This window comes from Silene latifolia, chromosome Y (genome assembly GCF_048544455.1).
Source record: "Silene latifolia isolate original U9 population chromosome Y, ASM4854445v1, whole genome shotgun sequence".
In the NCBI taxonomy this organism is placed as follows: Eukaryota; Viridiplantae; Streptophyta; class Magnoliopsida; order Caryophyllales; family Caryophyllaceae; genus Silene; species Silene latifolia.
Genome location: NC_133538.1, coordinates 122,443,779 through 122,464,372, shown reverse-complemented (window position 1 = coordinate 122,464,372; position 20,594 = coordinate 122,443,779). Strand labels below are relative to the sequence as shown.

The 20,594-nt window shown below is 38.6% G+C and overlaps 1 protein-coding gene across 1 annotated transcript; it reads left to right on the top strand.

The window, feature by feature from the left end:
- The first annotated feature begins 4,289 nt into the window (after positions 1 to 4,289).
- Positions 4,290 to 4,856, top strand: LOC141628833 (uncharacterized). The gene has a single exon (XM_074441928.1). The coding sequence runs from the start codon at positions 4,290 to 4,292 to the stop codon at positions 4,854 to 4,856; it is 567 nt and encodes a 188-aa protein (XP_074298029.1).
- Positions 4,857 to 20,594: the final 15,738 nt, after the last annotated feature.

Here is a 20,594-nt window from a genome sequence, read left to right as displayed (position 1 = left end):
CAAGATATTGTTGCAGGTTGAATATGTTTTGTGGTGGCCTCATAAAGGCCTCCTACGAGAACATAGCTCAACATGTAACATACCATGAACAAATCATGGTGGAAACCTAAGCATAGCCAATTTAAAAAATGCAGGCAACAATTATGTTTGATTAAAACAATGTTATGTTGTCAAAGTCATAAAAAAAAAAAGAAAATGTTTCCTAGAGAGAGAAAGACCAGCCGCCATCTCTAGGGCACAATTTTCTAGACATGATGACAAGGAAATCAGTGACTAAGATCAATATTCCATCTAATACTAAATCATCAGCCTCAAATGATATTATCTCTGAGAAATCAAAAGTACTAGGAAAGCCTGATGTTGATGAAGGCCTTAAACATAAGAGTATACATGAGGTAATGGGTATCCCTACCCTTGATTTTAATGAGGTTACTGATTGAGGATTGTGTTGACGAATCGAATCAAGAGGAGAGATCCCAGGATGAGACTTGGTATCAAATCCATGGCGGGAAAATCGTACGATTGATTGATGATGAGTCGGACTTGTTGCAACTAATCGATGAAGATGTGCGGCCTGAGATTGATTGCGGCGTGGCGGTGGTAGGATTTGTTGTTGGAGCAAATCCTCCATGGCAAGTATTGGAAGGCTTCCTGAAAAGAATATGGAACAAGTATGTCATTGACAAAATTTCATTCTTACCTAATGGTGTCTTCCTTGCAAGATTTCAAACTGAGGAAATGAAACAAGCGGTTCTTGGGAGTGGCTATTTTTTATTTGATAACAAGCCATTAATTATCAAGCCATGGCAGCCAGATATAGAGCTCGCCAAGGAGGATATTAAATCAGTCCCAGCCTGGATTAGAATGCAAAATTTACCTTTAAAATTCTGGGGTAAGAGTCTTTCTAAAATAGCAAATCTTGTTGGTCATTATATTAAAAGTGATGAGGCTACTGAGTTGAAAACACGGTTAGGGTTTGCTCGAGTTATGGTTGAACTCAAACTAGGGCAAACCTTTCCAAAAGCCATAAAGTTTCTGGACGAGAAAAAGCAAGTTGTGACTATTAACATTGTGTATGAATGGAAACCTAGCCTTTGTACCAAGTGCAAGCAGCTAGGGCATGAGAAGGAGCAATGTAGAAAAGGAAAGCAAACTCCCAAAACTGTCATACCAGTTAAAAGTGTGTCTCATACTCAGAAAGTGTGGAGACCAGTCAAGAAGGATATAGTTGTTCAGCAGGGGCCTAATCCTATTGTGTCTCCTGTTCAAAAAGATAAAGAATCAGAATTGATGAACACAAGTACTCCCAATACTAGAATCCAGAATACTTCTCGTGGGACTACCTCACCTATAAGACAACCTAGGCCAGGGAATGACAAGAAGATTTCTCCTTCTCCTCACCAAATGGAGGAGTTGCAGGACTCTGGCCAACACAAGACAGGGATTGGTTTGAATGGTAATGATCCCCCTGACACCTCTCAATGAATTTTGGTTTTTGGAATGTAAGAGGGATGAATAAGGAAGTGAAGCAGAGATTTGTAAATAATTTTCTTCATGCTAATAACATTGGTTTGTTTGGTTTGTTAGAAACCAAAATCAAGGTAAAAAATCTCAATAATATAGTTTCTAAGGTCTTCTCAGACTGGAGTGTGTCCACTAATAATGCCCACCATCAAGGAGGTCGAGTCTGGGTTCTATGGAAACCTCATGTGTTTGATATTAATTTCATTCAATATGATGCCCAATTTATTCATGTGTATGTGACTAATAAGTTTAATCATATGCAATTTTTTCTGACAATCATATATGCTTTCAATGGAGTGGGGGATAGAGAATCCCTTTGGTTGAATCTCAAGAATATTGCTAAGCAGGTTAATGCTCCTTGGGCCATAGGAGGGGATTTCAATTGTGTGTTACAAGCTAATGAAAGATTGGGTGGCGGGGGTATGTGAGGCCGAGACGAACGTTTCATGATTGTATACAAGAGTGTGGGGTCATGGACATTGCTGCCACGGGAGCTTTTTACACATGGAATAACAAGCAGCCTCCAGAAACAAGAGTGTATAGTAGGTTGGATAGGTGGTTGGTGAATCAAGACTGGATGGACAGTTTCTCTGATTATATTGCTAATTTTTTACCTGAAGGTCAGTTTGACCATAACCCATGCTTAGTGAGTAAAGGTCCTCTTGGGGGAAATCAGCATAGGCCTTTCAAATACTTTAATATGTGGAGTGGAGCTGCTGGTTTTCAGGATTGTGTGTCTCAAGTCTGGCAAAATGAGTTCTATGGCACTAAAATGTACAAGGTAGTTAAGAAGCTGAAACTTTTAAAACCTGGTCTAAAAAAATTAAACAAATCTCATTTCTCTGACATTGAGAATAAAGCTGACATAGCTCAACTCAGATTGAAGAAGTTGCAAGAACAGGTTAGTGCTAGTCCAGGGGACAAAGATCTCATTCAACAGGAATATGAAGCCAATCAAACTTTCAATATTCTGTATTCTGCTAAAATGGATTATCTTAAACAGAAGGCCAAGGCTCATTGGTTAAAGGATGGTGATTCTAACTCTGCTTATTTTCATGGAGTTTTGAGGGCAAGAAGGAATAAAAATTTTATCTGCCAGATTAATGATCAATGGAACAGAACTCACAATGATCAAGAGGGCATCCAGAATGCATTCTTGAGCTACAATACCATGTTGCTAGGTTCCAAAGCTCCTACTTCAAGGGTCAAGAAATCTATTGTGAGGCAAGGAAAGGTGTGCACTAAGATTCATAGGAACATTCTTATGGCTACAGTTACTAAAGAAGAGATCATAGAGGTGCTCTTTCAGATTCCTGATGACAAGGCCCCTGGTCCAGATGGGTTTTCAAGCAAGTTTTTTAAGGATAGTTGGAATATAGTGGGTAATGATGTTACTGCAGCTATCTTGGATTTTTTTGAGTCTGGCTTAATCCTTAAGCAGATCAATGCCACTCTGGTCACTCTTATTCCTAAAATAGATAGACCCACTAGTGTCCTTCAATATAGACCTATAGCCTGTTGCAATGTCATTTATAAATGCATCTCCAAAAACTTATGTAGCAGGCTGGCAAGAATTTTACCAGGCCTGATTTCTCAGAATCAGGGGGGGTTCATTCAAGGGAGGAGCATTATGGAAAACATACTCATTTGCCAAGACATTATTAGGCTATATGAAAGGAAGGCTGTCTCTCCTAGGTGTCTTTTCAAAATGGATATACAAAAGGCCTACGACACAGTGGAATGGGAGTTCTTATATCAAATGCTCAGTGCCTTAAAATTTCCAAAGCAATTCAAGGAATGGATCATGCAATGTGTACCAACAGCAAGCTATTCACTCAATCTTAATGGCAATGTCTTTGGTTTTTTTAAGGGTGAAAGGGGGTTGAGGCAGGGAGACCCACTGTCTCCCCTTCTTTTCACTGTGTGCATGGAGTATCTGTCTAGGATTCTAACTTATTCTACTGGGGTTAATGAGTTTAAATATCACCCTTTATGCAAGCAGATGAAGCTCACTCACCTCATGTTTGCAGATGACCTGTTGATGTTTTGCAAGGGAGATGATATCTCTATGATGACCATCCTAAGATCATTTGCTACTTTCTCTAAAACCTCAGGACTTCAGATGAGCAAGGGCAAATCCAATGCCTACTTCAATGGGGTTAATGAGAATTTGAAACAGGACATTTTGAGGATTTCAGGGATGGTAGAAGGTAATTTACCTTTCAAATATCTAGGTGTTCCTATTAAAACCACTAGACTTAATGCTAAGGACTGTAAGCCTCTCATTGATAAAATAGTTCAGAGAATCAAAAATTTGGGAGCTAGGAAACTCTCATATGCAGGTAGATTGGTCCTAGTTCAATCAGTTCTCAAGACTTTGCATAATTATTGGGCTAGTATCTTCATTCTACCTGCAGGAGTGTTCAAAAGAATTGAGGACATTTGTAGGAACTTCCTATGGGTTGGAGGGGTTAACTATCTGAGGTCTCCTCTTGTCTCCTGGGGGAAAATTTGTAGGCCTAAGAATGAAGGTGGCCTTGGTCTGAAATGTGCTATTCAGTGGAATAAGGTAATTTGTTGGGAAATTGGTCAGTGGTTGGCATCCAAACCGGACCTATTATGGGTCGAGATGGGTTAATGGTGTGTACATAAAAGGAGAAAACTGGCTTGAGTATGCTCCTACTAATAACTCGAGTTGGTCATGGAGGAAGATATGCTATGTCAAGTCCATTTATCAAGAATCCTACCAAAATCTCATCTGGACCATGGATCAGGGAAATGAATATTCTATTGCTAAAGGGTATGACACCATCAGAGATAAAGGGGAGAGAGTTCAGTGGCATCAGTTTGTCTGGAATAAATATACACTCCCTAAACATAGATTTCTTTCCTGGATTTATATGCATAAAGCTCTAAACACTAAGGATAAGCTTTGTAAATTCGGGATAAGTGTCAATGATACCTGTGAGGTATGTGGTTCCGAGACTGAGACGGCTGCGCATCTGTTCTTTGCATGTGTGTATAGCTCCAGAGTCCGTCAACTAGTAAGCGGATTGATTGGAAAAAATATCCCAACTGATGTTACCACAGATTGGAGGAGAGGTTTGAGGGGTTCTGGAATTAGGAGGGACTTCATCATCGCCATCATTAATGCATGCATCTATGGCATCTGGAAGCAAAGAAACCTATGTAAACATGAACGGATGCTAATTAATCCAATGAAATTGAGCAGACAAATCGTGCAGGAGGTGGCTGATCGTACCTTGAACTCCGAGGAGATTCGGGGTTACGAGAGAGAGAGAGTGGTGGAAGGATTTAGGAATTGTACCTGATTGAACCCAGATTACGACAGAGGAATCGGGTTTAACTCATGAAGGAGGTGCTTTTTTTGAGCTTAAAGGGTAAGGGATGAGTCTCCTGGGATTGTTGTCCAGAATAGGTTAGTGACTGAAAAGAGTGTGTAGTAATGTTGGTTTATGTGGGCTTGTATTGGGCCGATAGTAGTTTTGTGTCTTTTAGTTCCGGGATGGGTCTTTAGACCACTGGACTAATTGATGTATGGTCACATTTTTTCAGTAATATACTTACATTTTACCGGAAAAAAAAAAGTCATAAATTGCAACAGAGTTAACTACATCAAAAGGTTCCTTAAAATCCAAGAGTGGCTGGTATCATTAACATTGCCAACTAAATGCAATCATCATCGAAGACAGCAATGACATAAGTTCCAAACAAACTTAAGCTCTCAGAGCAATTACAAGATCATCACTGAGCTAACACAACACCAGCATGTAAATAACCACCAAAGACAACAAACATAAGCTCTCATAGAAATTGCAAGATCATCATTGAGCCAATAGAACACCAACATGTAGCATGTAAATAATCAGCAATGACAACACCAACATATAAATAACCAACATAACATCAGTAACTAGCCCAACATCAGTGACGAAACATAACCAGCCAAAGACAACACTAAATAGAGTCCATTTTCACTCCATTTTCTAATTTCCTTTTAGGAAATGGAGAGACAAGTTCCTCTCAATGGTCCGGAACGCATTTTGACAACATCTAACGATTCTAAATTTACGCATAAAAATAAAGGAAAATGAGAGTGAAAGGGAAAATTATTATTTAAAGAGATTGTGAGAGGAAATGGAGAGAAATGAAATGGAGAGGATCCATTCCCCACTAAATAACCCAGTTTCACTGAATAATCCAGTCAATCATAAATACAGTACTAAAATGACAAAACTTTGTCAAATACCTTTGTGTTGGAGTTATATGCCTCACCTTTAATTCACTCCTAGAGAGTTAATGTGAGATTGTGATGTTTTATGTTAACTTCATGCAATTGAAGTTTGGAGTTAAGGAAAACTTATGCAACGGATGCTAAAATATGCATTTGATGGAGTAATGAAGAGTATATGTAACATATGGTGGAAGTAACGCAAATGAAGACAATTGATGGAATTGCTACAAACGCATTTGCTCATTTATTTTTAATACACTATAAATACATGTTCAATCCTCCGCAAAATAATCACACAACAAAACTACAACATAATACATTCTTCTCTTCCTCCTTTATTACTACTCTCCATAATCATTTTGGGTGTTAATATTTAACACCTCTTGAGAGTTTATTACCTTGGCTATTTCAATAGTCTTTGAGGAAATTATCCTTGTACTCCCACATCATTATAGTGAAATACTTGGCTCTCTCGCCGGTGGTTTTTTACCTCTATTTCAAAGAGGGTTTTTCCACCTAAAAATCTTGGTGTTATTTTTATTGTCTTTTATTATTTCTCTTAATCTTTGGTTGAATTTATTCGCTTCCGTACTCTGTACCCCAACAAATTGGCATCAGAGCCATATTATTTTCAACTGAGATTTTTCCATAATGTCGACAAAATTTGACATAGAGAAATTTGACGGTAAAATTAGTTTCGCCATTTGGAGAGTTCAAATCTTTGTTCTTATACAAAATGGTTTAAAGAAAGCTTTAGATGGTAAGTCGAAGAAACCATCCACTATGACAGATGAACAATGGGATGAAATGGATGAGAAGGCGTTGTCCGTGATTCAACTTTGTTTATCACGTGAAGTTTTACGTGAGGTCATTAAAAGAGACGTCCATTTGCTAGCATGTGGACTAAATTGGAATCTCTATACATGACCAAGAGTCTAGCAAATAAGCTTCGACTCAAGGAACGTTTATTCACTCTCCGCATGTCGAAGGTACTCAGTAAAAACACACTTAGATGAATTTAATTCTATCATAATAGATTTGGAGAACCTTGATGTTAAAATCGATGATGAAGATAAAGTTGTCCTACTCATTGTCTCATTACCACCCTCATTTAAACACTTTAAAGAAATTATGTTATACGGTAATAATATTACATTATCCTTTGAAGATGTCAAGTCTCACCTCCTATCAAAAGAAAAATTTGATACTGAAATTAATTCTGAACAATCGGGTGAAGGTTTGGTTGTTAGAGGGAGAACATTTGAAAGAGGTAGTAGTAGTAAGAGTAAGGCCAGGTCAAAATCAAGAGGTAAAAACTCCAAATTTTGCCGATATTGCAAGAAAAAAGGACATGAAATCTCTGAGTGTACTAATCTGAAAAAGAAGCAAGAAAGAGATGATAAGGGTAAAGGTAAACAACCCGAACACCATCTTTGAAGCTAGTGTTGTTGAGTCCGAGTCCGATGGGGATGTTTTAGTTGCTGCTGATATAGAACAAAGGTCTAGAAATGAGTGGATACTTGACTCCGGTTGTACTTTCCACATGACTCCTAATAAAGATTGGTTTACTACTTATAAATCAATTAATGGTGGTCTTGTTTTGATGGGCAACGATGCACAATGCAAAGTTGTTGGTGAAGGTACAGTAAAAATTAAAACACATGATGGTGTTACTAGAACCTTGACTAGTGTCAGACATGTCCCTGACTTGAAGCGGAATCTCATTTCCTTAGGCACCCTAGAATCACTTGGGTGTAAGTATTCAATTTGAAGGTGGAGTTTTAAAAGTGTCCAAAGGTGCTCTTGTATTAATGAAGGCAAATCGATCTGGTAGCTTGTATGTGCTGCAGGGTTCTACTGTTACAGGTACTACAGCAGTTGTCTCATCTAGCGATGACACCAAATTGTGGCATATGAGATTGGGCCACATGAGTGAAAAAGGAATACATTTCCTTAACAAGAAAGGATTACTCGGAAAGCATTGTACCGGCAAGGTTGATTTCTGCGAACATTGCATTTTTGGCAAGCAGAAAAAAGTTAGCTTTTCAAAGGGTATTCATAGAACCAAGGGTACTTTGGATTATATCCATTCTGATCTTTGGGGTCCTTCAAAAGTTCCTTCAAAAGGAGGTTGTCATTATATGATGACCATTATTGATGATTTTTCCAGAAAACTCTGGGTCTATTTTCTCAAATACAAGAATGAGGCGTTTCCCACATTCAAAGAGTGGAAAACTTTGATCGAAAACCAGATTTGGAAAGAAAGTAAAAAGATTAAGAATCGACAATGGTCTTGAGTTCTGTTCAAATGAATTCAACATTTTTTCGCAAGAAGGAAGGTGTTGCGGACATCGTACCATTCGGGGACTCCACAACAAAATGGAGTAGCGAACGTATGAACAGAACTATTATGGAGAGAGTTCGTTGTATGCTCTCTCATTCTGGCTTGGGAAAAGACTTTTGGGCTGAAGCGGCATCTACAGCATGTTACTTGATAAACCGCTCCCCAAATAGATCTCTTGATTGCAACATTCCAGAAGAAGTTTGGTCAGGTAACCCTGTTGATTATTCTAATCTTAAAATATTTGGTTGCCCTGCATATTCTCATGTGAACGAGGGAAAATTGGAGCCTCGTGCTAAAAAGTGCATTTTCTTGGGTTATGGCTTAGGGGTTAAAGGTTATCGTTTATATGACCCCGAGTCTCGGAAAACCTTTCATAGCAGAAATGTAACTTTTAATGAAAATGCTATGTTATCTTCTGGAAAAGAAGTTGTTTCTTTTTATCCTGGTACAGATGATCAAGAGAATACTAGAGAGAAGGTGGAGTTTGATGTCAAAGTCTCAAAGTCAGAGGAGGATGTCTCTACTTCCTCTACTCTGCCAAATTCCAACGAACAAACCGAGATCGTTGAACAAAGAAGTCCACAACAACCACGCCAACCACAAAGACGAGGTATACCAGATCCATGGTCCTTGGCTCAAAATCTTCCTGAACAGAGGCCAAGAAAATTGAATCCAAAATATACTGACCAAAGCGCAAATATTGCTTATGCTTTGGCGCCGACAAGAGATGAATGACTACAATGAACCTAGAAATTATTCTGAGGCTATTTCCGATGCAGATTCTTCAAAATGGGTTGCAGCGATGCAAGAAGAAATTGAGAGTCTTCACAAGAATGAAACTTGGGATCTGGTGAAGTTACCTGCGGGTAAGAGAGCTATTAGTTGTAAGTGGATATTTAAGAGAAAAGAAGGCATCCCTGGTGTTGAAAGTGCAAGATATAAAGCAAGATTCGTTGTGCGAGGATTTAATCAACAGGAAGGCATTGATTTCAATGAGGTATTTTCTCCTGTTGTTCGTCACACCTCAATTCGTGTATTACTTGCTCTAGTTGCTTTGCATGATTTGGAGTTAGAGCAGTTAGATGTGAAAACTGCATTTCTTCACGGTAATCTCGAAGAAGAAATTTATATCCATCAACCAGAGGGTTTCATAGTTCCCGAGAAAGAGGACTATGTTTGTCGTCTAAAAAGATCTCTTTATGGTTTGAAACAGTCTCCGAGACAATGGTATAAAAGGTTTGATTCTTTTATGGTTGGACATGGCTACTCAAGGAGCAGTTATGATAATTGTGTTTATTTTCGAAGACATCGACGGGTCGTTTATATACTTATTGCTTTATGTCGACGACATGCTAATTCTTTGCAAAAAAGATAAGTCACTTGTTAGCAAGCTAAAGGCCCGATTGAGCAGTGAATTTGATATGAAGGACTTAGGTCCCAGCAAAGAAGATTCTTGGTATGGAGATTAACAGGATCGTCGGCAGGGAAATTAATACTATCACGAAGAGATATATTCGAAAATGCTCGACAGTTCAATATGCAAGATAGTAAACCCGTCAATACTCCTCTTGCCGCTCATTTTAAATTGTCATCCGAACAAAGTGTCCACAGACGGATCATGACAAAAGACGAATGTCACATGTCCCATATTCAAATGCCGTTGGGAGTCTTATGTATGCCATGGTGTGCACTCGGCCCGATCCGGCTTATCTTTGTTAGTGTGGTTAGCGATTTATGCACAATCCAGGCAAAGAACATTGGGAAGCCGTTAAATGGATTCTTCGATATCCGAAGGGTTCTTCGATATTGGTTTGGTATTTGATAAGCAAAGAGCCGATCCGGAGGTGTAGTTGGTTATGTTGATGCGACTACGGTGGTGATTTAGATCGAAGAAGGTCACTCTCGGCCTATATATTTACACTTTACGCTCTGCTATTAGTTGGTATTCTTCATTACAAGCCATTGCGGCTTTATCAACAATCGCGCAGAATATATTCTTGCTAAATCAAGGTATGAAAGAGGCGATATGGCTTCGAGGTTTGGTGAGCGAGTTTGGTTTAAAACAAGATATTCTTGTAGTATTTTGTGATAGTCAAAGTGCAGTCCACTTGACCAGAAATAGCAAGCATCACTCAAAAACAAAGCACATTGATATCAAGCACCATTTTATCCGAGATATTGTTGATGCAGGAAATTTAACCGTTGAAAAGGTTCATACAACTGAGAATCCTGCAGATATGTTAACCAAACCACTCACAATGACTAAGTTTGATCATTGCTTATACTTAGCTGGTATTATTCACACTTAAAAAGGATTCATTGGCGAGAGAGATTATTTCAGTGGGAAGGCGAGTCAAGGTGGAGATTGTTGGAGTTATATGCCTCACCTTTAATTCACTCCTAGAGAGTTAATGTGAGATTGTGATGTTTTATGTTAACTTCATGCAATTGAAGTTTGGAGTTAAGGAAAACTTATGCAACGGATGCTAAAATATGCATTTGATGGAGTAATGAAGAGTATATGTAACATATGGTGGAAGTAACGCAAATGAAGACAATTGATGGAATTGCTACAAACGCATTTGCTCATTTATTTTTAATACACTATAAATACATGTTCAATCCTCCGCAAAATAATCACACAACAAAACTACAACATAATACATTCTTCTCTTCCTCCTTTATTACTACTCTCCATAATCATTTTGGGTGTTAATATTTAACACCTCTTGAGAGTTTATTACCTTGGCTATTTCAATAGTCTTTGAGGAAATTATCCTTGTACTCCCACATCATTATAGTGAAATACTTGGCTCTCTCGCCGGTGGTTTTTTACCTCTATTTCAAAGAGGGTTTTTCCACCTAAAAATCTTGGTGTTATTTTTATTGTCTTTTATTATTTCTCTTAATCTTTGGTTGAATTTATTCGCTTCCGTACTCCGTACCCCAACACTTTGTACTCGGACATTGTTTTGTAAGCCGGACAAAACAACACCAACATAACCTTACAATCATCAATGTCCTTTTCCCCATCTCCCTTTGCTTTCTTCTTCTCATATCCTTCCTTCTCTTCCTTCACTTTCCCCTTCATATTTCCGTCCTCCCGATTCTTTATCTTTTTGTCCTTTGCATAGGGGCGGATTTGGGCCTAGGCTACTCGGGCTTGCCGCTTGTGTATGAAGATATCATAGAAATTGCTTTGGTCTGTTGGTTTGTAACTTGCTTTCTATGCAGGAGCCGCGTGTTCAAATCCATGTAGCCCTTTTCACCCTACTTTTCCGTTGTTTTCCATAGTAGATTACTAGATTAGTAGGTAGCGTGGGTTTCGTTGTTTATGGCCCATTGGCTTTTTCCCCATCGTATTAGGACTCCCTCTAATTTTCTATTATCTCCCCTCTTTTATTTTTTACACAAGTTTGATTATCTTACCTCTTTCCTTTTGTTGTGTGGTAAGTTTCATTTATTTTTTTTTATTATTTTCTGTCTCCTAAAAATCAACAACTCTCACTACTTTATTCATTCTTTTATTTATTATTCATTCTTTATTATTTTCTCTCTCCCATAAACTTTTCAATTTACAATATTTACCAATACTTTATTCCTCTTTCTTCTCCTTTCTTATTTTTTGTGACCAAAAGAAAGAGAAAGATATTAGGGAAATGGAGGGAGTATTTTTTTTTAACATAATTTTAGAGCTACATAGGATTATTTATTTGTTCCGTCCGTTTCAATTTTATACATTTCTTAAACTTATGTTTTAAAAATACGTGAAAAATATTATAAACAAAAAATGACATTGGAATGAATGGAGGCTATAGTTCACATAAATGAAGAATTTGCGTCTTGTTTTATTTTACAAAGTCGTAGCTCTCCATCGTAAGTTTACCCCATTTAATACACACAAATAATACTATGCAACCAGTTGTATAATAAGCATTGTACAACCCTATACATTAATCCGAGCTTATGTGTAATTTTCCTGAGTTTTGTAAGAGTTTTTTTTTTTTTGGTTAAGTGTGTGAATTCAAAAACTTTACAGCATAGCTCAGATTCTTCTAAATAAAACTCGAAAACTTTAGTACAGAGCTCGGATTCTGCATCATACAACTGTATACAACAGGTTGTATAATCTACTCATACACATTATTTTACCAATGGCCTGTGAGATTTAGTCTAATTACAAAACATTTATATAGATCAATACAAACAAATATCACTGAAATTATCTAACGAGTTCCATCTAAGTGCATTGTTGTTGCTAAAATAAATCAATATTTATAAAATACTTCGTAACAACTAATATACACCTGGTATAAAATCAATAAAATATCAAAACCTAGCTGCTAAAGGTCGTCGATAAATTACTAAATCTCGTCGACAATTTTAATGAACTTCCAAATTTGCCCCTCCCTCACACTCCCCCTAATATTTTCCTTTTTATTCAAAAACTACCTATCACATTCCAAATTTTGAAAAAAAAAAAACCCGACTCAGATTTTGAAGAAAAAAAACCCGACTCAAACGTATCGACCGCATCATTTCCGTCACGAATTCAAACATTCAACAAGGTATGTGATTTGTATTAAAAAAAATTTGTATTATTTTGTTTAGTTTGTAAATTTGTGACGGAATTAGGATAGATGCTTTGATTTCAATCGGATTAAGTCGTGTTATGCGATAATCAAACGGAATCGTTGAACAAAAAAAAAAAAAAAAACACGAATGCAAAGAATTTGAATGAAGAACTTTTTCGTCGGGACCAGGCGACGAAAAAGTTCTTCGTCCATTATGGGTCTTGGACGAAGGACTTTTCCGTCTGGGCTGGTCGGGACGAAAAAGTTCTTCGTCGTCCAAATTCAGCATTTTTTTTTTTTTTTTTTTCTCATTTCTTTTTTTTTTTTTTTTTTTTAAATAAAATTTTTTTCCGTCTTGTTTTGTTATCGTTATAAACTAATAAATTAATAATAATAAACCTCGTCCGTGCCGAACTCGTTGTAAAATTATTAATTTTATTTTCTAAATTTTTAAAAACTTATTTTTCTGTCTTTTTTGTTAGTGTTAAAAACTAATAAATTATTAATAATAATTCTCGTCCGTGGCGAACTCTTTGTAAATTTATTTTTTTCCGTCTCGTTTTGTTTACGTAAAATATTAATTATTACTAATAAACCCCGTTCGGGGTTATTTTTTTTTTTGGTTATTTTGTTATTCTTTTTTAATTTTGTTATTTTGTTATTTTTTTTAATTTTTTAATTTACTTAAACTTATATTTATAAATTCTTTGTTTTATTAATTTAAGTAATCAATGCGTTTTTATTATTTTTTGAATAGATGGCCGGTGTAGGAAATGACCGTCACGTTCGAGCTCGAAAGGGGCTCCAGTTTGAGTCTGAGGTTGGAGATGGTAGTACCGTTTCGTGGACTGAGGAGCGGTTGGAGGAGGAGCTGGTTCGGTCTGGTGATGTGATAGGTGAGGAGGAGGCGGGTTATGAGCGAGTGCGTAGGGTGCCACGTAGACGGAATGAGGAGGGGCGTTTTCAGCGGATGTCGGATGGTAGTTCTAATAGTGTGGTGGCTCCGAAGAAGAAGAAGTCGGGTAAGGATGTCTCTTGGTTGATCGATCATCGTGTTCCGGGTGGTCCGATGTTTTCCCACGTGATTCCTAGCTTTGGGGGCCACATTGCCAACACCTTATGGCCGACTCCTAATGAGGTCGGTCGACCAGTTTTGACGGGTTACCACCGGTTTGGTAAGACGAGGTTGTTAAGTTGTTGGGAACTACCTCCTGCCGTTCAGACTATTTATGACGGTACTGGTCTTTCTCACCTATTAGATTCCATGGGCGAGTATTATAACATGCCCCTTATTTCTGCTTTTGTTGAGAGATGGCAACCCGACACCAACAAGTTTCACATGCCTTTTGGGGAGATGTCCATACTCCTTCACGATGTTGCGCAGATCTTAGGTGTTCGGGTTGATGGTAACTGTTGTAAGCTGGAGAGTAATGACGGGACGTTGGCGGATCCCCTTATGTATGTTTGTGGCTTCTTTGGGATTTCATCTGACCAGTTGAAGTTGCCGTTAAACTCTAGTAAGAAGGTCCGTATTTACAAGAGTGGAGGTATATTGGTAGATGCAGTATGTGAAGTGGCGAGAGCTAATTGTGATGTTGTTTTTGCTCAGGGGTTTTTGGCTGCGGTGTTGGGGTCGACACTTTTTGTCGACAAATCAGGTGATAGGTTACGTCCTCAGTTGTTTCCTTTAGTGTATGATACTGATGGTGTACACGACTACGCTTGGGGAGCCGGTGTACTAGCCTTCATGTACCGACAGTTGGGTGTGGCTTCACGTGCTGGTGTGAAGACTATTGGTGGTTGCTTGACTTTGTTGCAATCGTGGATCTATGAGTATTTTCCTATGTTCAGACCCGGTCCACCTTCGGCAATTGACCCTACTCAGTCTCGGTCGTGTTCTTGGAGATCCGTTGGTCCCTTCGCTCAAAATGCAGATAAATTATTGGAGTATCGGAGGTTGTTAGAAGGGCTTACTTGTGCTTCCATTAGGTGGGATCCGTACGGGCCGCGTCAGGAGGAGTATCATCCCCGTACCCTGTATGCCGGTTGTGTTCGTTTCATGGACATAGCCGAGCCGTACCAGCCTGATCGGTGTTTACGACAGTTTGGGTATGTGAAGATCATACCCAATCCCATTATGAGATTGGTAGCGCATCGTCCTGCTTCGGGGATAGGGTACGAGGTTAGGGTTGGGGTTGCGGAGACTGATCATCTTTGGGATTGCTGGCAGGATCACGTGGTTCACATTTCTCGTAGATCGAGACCAGTTAGTTATAATGAGCTACGCTTGCATCATGTACCCAACAAGGGGCTATTGGAGGCATAGGTGACAAGGGGCGTACCCGGAGCCGCAAATAGTGGTTTCCCGCATGTAATACCCATAAGACACCATATGGGGTACGTACTCGGGGGGGCTCGTAAAGGTAAATAAGTATAACTATCATTCCAATGTCGCTGACCTTCTCGATCGTCAAATGCAGAAATACAACATATCACCCAATTGTACATCGTAGCATAACCATATAGATCGAAACCGTCCATCCAATGACCCGAGCCACACGGTATCTGATCCATAAATGTAATTCTAGCTACCTCCGCATCAAATCTCCTTGGGCCATAAATATGTTCACGGTAAAGGGGACTACAGATTTCCCTAAGTAAATCTGTTCTAGCCATCGTGAAATGAGATTGGTCACCCCGAACAACATGTGAGATAACTCGAAAACCACAATGACCATCTCCGGAAGGATTAAACCACGCTTCTAAATGCTCGTGAAACCATGAAGGCAAAAATTGATGATAAGGAAACTACCTCCAATGACCAATGGTGTAGTCTACCTCAAGAGGTGCGCAATACGATGTGCCGAAACTCCCCGTACTCGTGGTAGCAGTGGTAGACGGTGTACCGGGGCCCGTTTGAGTGGATCGGGGTGTACTAGACGGAGTAAAACGAACCGTCGGACTAGAACGGGGAGTAGACGACGGAGTAACAGGAACCGTCAGAGTAGAACGGGGGGTACTAGACGGAGTACGTTGGGAAGACGCGTTTCTTTGGGGCGTAGCACTGCCTACTCGAACCCGAACCCGTACATGCTCAACGGCGGACGGATCTCTACGAGTTCCCCTACTCGGACGTCCTCTAGGGTTCTCCTTCTCCCGAGGCTCGTTTACATCCTCCTGTTCCGGATGTATCTGAGAGTAAAGGGCATCGAACATGGATGATCTCATAATCGGATCTGCATTCCGAATTTTATCGAATAACTCCTCCAATCGATCATCGTCACAAGTCGGCATTGCCTCCGAACCATCGTACTCCAACTTCCTCCAAAATGCATGTAACACATCAACAGGGACCCGAGATCCGTTTCTAGCAATGCGATGAAGTGAACAAGCACATAACAAACCAAGTGTAGTAGCCTTTACACAACCGCAATCGATCATCAAGGCATCTTCCGTCATCTTGGCACCTCTTTCGAATTCTTCACGCAATTCACTGATGGCATTCTTTGATATTTTATAGGAAAGTCTGGAAAATAATCGCTGAATCCCCGTCAACCGCCTCGATCTAGATAACTCCAACGAGTGTCGGATCTCAAGATGTTGCGTTTCCATCAAAGAATGAAACTGAATCCAGATGCTATCAACTGCCAGTTTCACGCTATTCAACCATCTCTTCAGATTCGCATGAGCCGACTCAACCCGGGATGTAGAAGTATTCCCAAAATGAGTTATCTTGTTCGTTCTATACTTGGCCCATTTTTCCAAGTGCGGGAACCATTGCCTCTCAATATAAGCCGCTACTCCCGCCCATTCCCTTGCCAATTTGCCCCACGCAACATTAAACTTATCTTCGGTGTCCGCCTCGACAACCGCTTCAAACAAGTTAAAAGTTACGTGCTTAGCCCAACTATCCTGTTTCGTGATATCAAGTGCTTTCGTCTCCACGTTAGAATATATATGCCAAAGACATAGCAAGTGAGACGAATCCGGAAAAACAATGGGAATCGCGTTCAACAAACCCGCCCGCAATCGTAACAATAGCATTAGGTTGAACGGCATCATTGAGAAGGGCCTTCAGTTTCCGTAGGACCCACAGATATTTCTCCTCGGACTCATGCGTCACAAGAGCATACGCGATGACAAAGCTCTTCCCAACGGGTGTGACTCCAACCATCTCAACAAGCGGAAGACGGTATTCATTTGTCTTGTACGTGTAATCGATCAGTACCACAAAATAGTATGATCGAAACATCTTAACGGCTTCTGGATGAGCAATGAACACGTGGGTTAGCTCATCGGTCTCCTGATCAGTGACCCAATAATGAACGTACTTATGCTGAACCGCAAGTGCTAACATCTGTTGTGCCGGGTTTCTCCCATCTCTTTCCTCGGCCCTTACTTTCTCAGAACGATTGTAGATTTGTTGCCGATTAGGTCTTGACTTTTCCGGATTCCGCTGATGCAAACCCGCACTAATAATTGCCGGTCTAACGTGAGCTCTAACTTGGGCATCGATATAAGCCAACTCCTCGTCATCAAACTTTGCAAAGTATCTGTCGCCGTCACAATACAACGTTAAACCATGATTATGAAACCCGAATCTCATCACAAGCTGCCACTTATTCTCTTCTAATTCAACAACTTTCATTGAAAATTTGCAATTGCACCACGCGGTAGCCGTGTTACCCCTCATTAAAGAATCGGCATCCTTATTTACGAGACCTTTTCCACCCATCCGACAAACAAAATAATGTTGTCTCAAATTAGGTATTACGACCAACTTTCTTGTTGCTTGCTCTTTTTATACCAAACCCGAGTCGGAGTCCGATCTCATATGCCCAATTAAACGCTTGAATACTAGATGCAAAGAACAAGCTAGTCTTAAAATGATCTGAGTAATCAATACCGTCACCATCGTTAATCACCTGCGCACGCATTTCAATAAATTAGTTATTAATTAATTATTTGCTACTTTAACGAGCAGTCGGAGTAAATAAAAAATAATATAAAAATAATACAAAGACAGTAATAAGTTATTTTATACAAAACGAGTCGGAAATATTAAAGATAAAAATTTAATATAAAGACGGTAATTAATTATTTCAATTGTTTTATAATACAAAAACGGTATTTAATTATTTTATACACAACGAGTCGGAAATATTAAAGATAAAAAATAAAAAAATATAATACAAAGACGGAAATTAATTATTTTATACAAAACGAGTCGGAAACAAAAAAAAAAACGCGGTTTGGGCCTTGGACGAAAGGATTTTTCGTCCAAAACCAGGCCTGGACGAAAAATTCCTTCGTCCATAATGGGCCTTGGACGAAGGAATTTTTCGTCCAGGCCTGGTATTGGACGAAAAATTCCTTCGTCCAAGGCCCATTATGGACGAAGGAATTTTTCGTCCAATACCTGGTCTGGACGAAAAATTTCTTCGTCCAGGCCCAGTCCGTGTAATTTTTTTTTTTTTTTCAATTGCTTTTTCAAATAAATCCGTCACAAAATCTATCATAATTCCGTCTACATTCATGACATCTATCCTAATTCGGGATTCAAACGATAATAAAACATAAATTTTTAACAAAACTAAATCGTATACTAACCTCGTTACTAGCTTCATTGTTGGAATCGTTGTTAAAATCGTTCCCGTTCATGTTGTTAATTACAAAACCCGACTTCTTTTTTTGTTTGAAATATTTTAGTGAGACGGTGACTTGTGTTTTAGTGAGACGGAAATTGCATTTGTGTTTTGAGACGGAAATAAACCCGACTTCTTTTTTTGTTTGAAATATTTTAGTGAGACGGTGACTTGTGTTTTAGTGAGACGGAAATTGTATTTGTGTTTTGAGACGGAAATTGCATTTTGGTGATACGGATATGGAGTTATGATATGGAGGGCAAACTTGGAAATTTACGTTAATTGTCGACGATATTTAGTAATTTGTCGACGACGTATAGCAGGACCCTATCAAAAATAGTTATTTATAATTACCAAGTTTTGTCATGTTTGGTCAAAATATTAGAAAAGAGAAACGTAAAATATACTCTATAATAATATTGGGTAAAAGATATAACCTTTTAATGTATTTTGAACCTCGGGAAAAAAAATTAGCCTAGATGCATACAATTCCTGGTTCGTTTGCATCAAAAAATCAATAAATCAAACAAGGCTAAAAATCACTCGAAAAATCAATGAATTAAACTCGTTTCAAATAAAATGCAAAATTAATGTTAAATTACAATGAAAAACCACATTTAAAGCCAGGTCCATTTATCTCCTCTTTTTTGTCCTTCAAACAGGGAGATTCATGTAGGATCTCATCAAAAGGGATTTTGGCAAATGGACAGGACACTAACCCACTTAAATCCGTGATTTCCAAACCCTCAAACCCATTTTCAGAATTAGGGATTCCAGGGGCGGATTGGGGTTGGGGTTGGGGTGGGGGAAGTGAGGGCATGGGAAAGGGAAAAAAAAAAACTGGAAAAAAGAGAGAGACTCTGCGATAAACACAAACCACACAACCCAAACAAACATCGCTAAATACAAACAATAAGACAATAATCGACTTACCAGTCACCACAATACCACCACGACACCACCACCTGCCGCCGGCCTCCTCCTTGGCTCATCTTTCCTCCGGCCGTCACGGCGTCACCGTCTGCCTGGACTCCATCACTCGCGGTAGTCGACCAATCGGTATGTGTTCTTATAATCTTATTAATTCGATTAATTTGTTGTTGATTGTTTTGATTAATTCGATTAATTTGTTCTTATTAGTTATTAGTTTGATTAATTCGATTAATTTGTTCCCCAAATTCAATTAGTTTGTTCTTATTAGTTTGATTAATTTGTTCCCAAAAACCTAGATCCCAAATTTGTTCTTATTAGTTTGTAAATTTATTTATCTATTTGTGTAATTATTGGCTTGTGTTAGTGTAGATTGATTAATTGGTTAATTATCTCATTTTTCTCAAACCCTAAAGGCCTAAATCACTGACTTACATACTACATAGCAATTAATTTCGACTTTAATTGTCTGTTTGTTTGTAGATTGAATCATTGATGATGAAAAAGAATAGCTTAGAATATTTATCCGATATACCTTTCTGTTAGCATAATATTCTCCTAATATCATGCTGTTAGTTTAGAATATTTGCATATACGATATTTATTATGTACACACTATGTATTCCTAAATTAGGGGATTTTGTTAAGGATATTAGTTAGGTTATTCCTAATTACTAGCATCAGAGAGGTGTATATATTGCCTTGGCTAATACGTTGAATAATACAGAACACTTTCACACAAAAACACTTTTCTTCTGTTCTATATTTATGTCAACATGGTATCGAGAGCAGGTTAACAAATCCTGTCTTTCGTTTTTTTTTCTTTTTCTTTTCTTTTCATCTCCTTAATTTCCTTCTTTTTGTTTTCATCGTCTTCTTCGTTCGATTAAAATGGTTGACGATAAGAAGAGCGGTGGTTCTCAGACTGTTCAAAATCCGACTTATGCTCTATCCCAACAGGACGGTACGGGGGCAAAAATCACTCATGTTTGCCTCGTTGGACCGAACTATGAGGAATGGGCGAAAGGTTTTCGAGTTGCGTTGGGAGCTAAAAGGAAATTAGGTTTTATTAATGGTACTTTGAAGAAGCCATCCGATCCTACTGAATTGGAGGAATGGACGGCAATGAATTATTTGATTGTTGCGTGGATTTTTAATACTATCGGGGAAAAGGTACGACCTTCTATTTCTTATCGCGTGGCGCTTTCGTGAATTATGGGAAGATATTCGTTTACGTTTTACTGTTGGTAATGAAATCAAAATTTATCAAATTCAATGTGATTTATCCGAGTGTAAACAAAAACCCGGAGAAACCATAATGG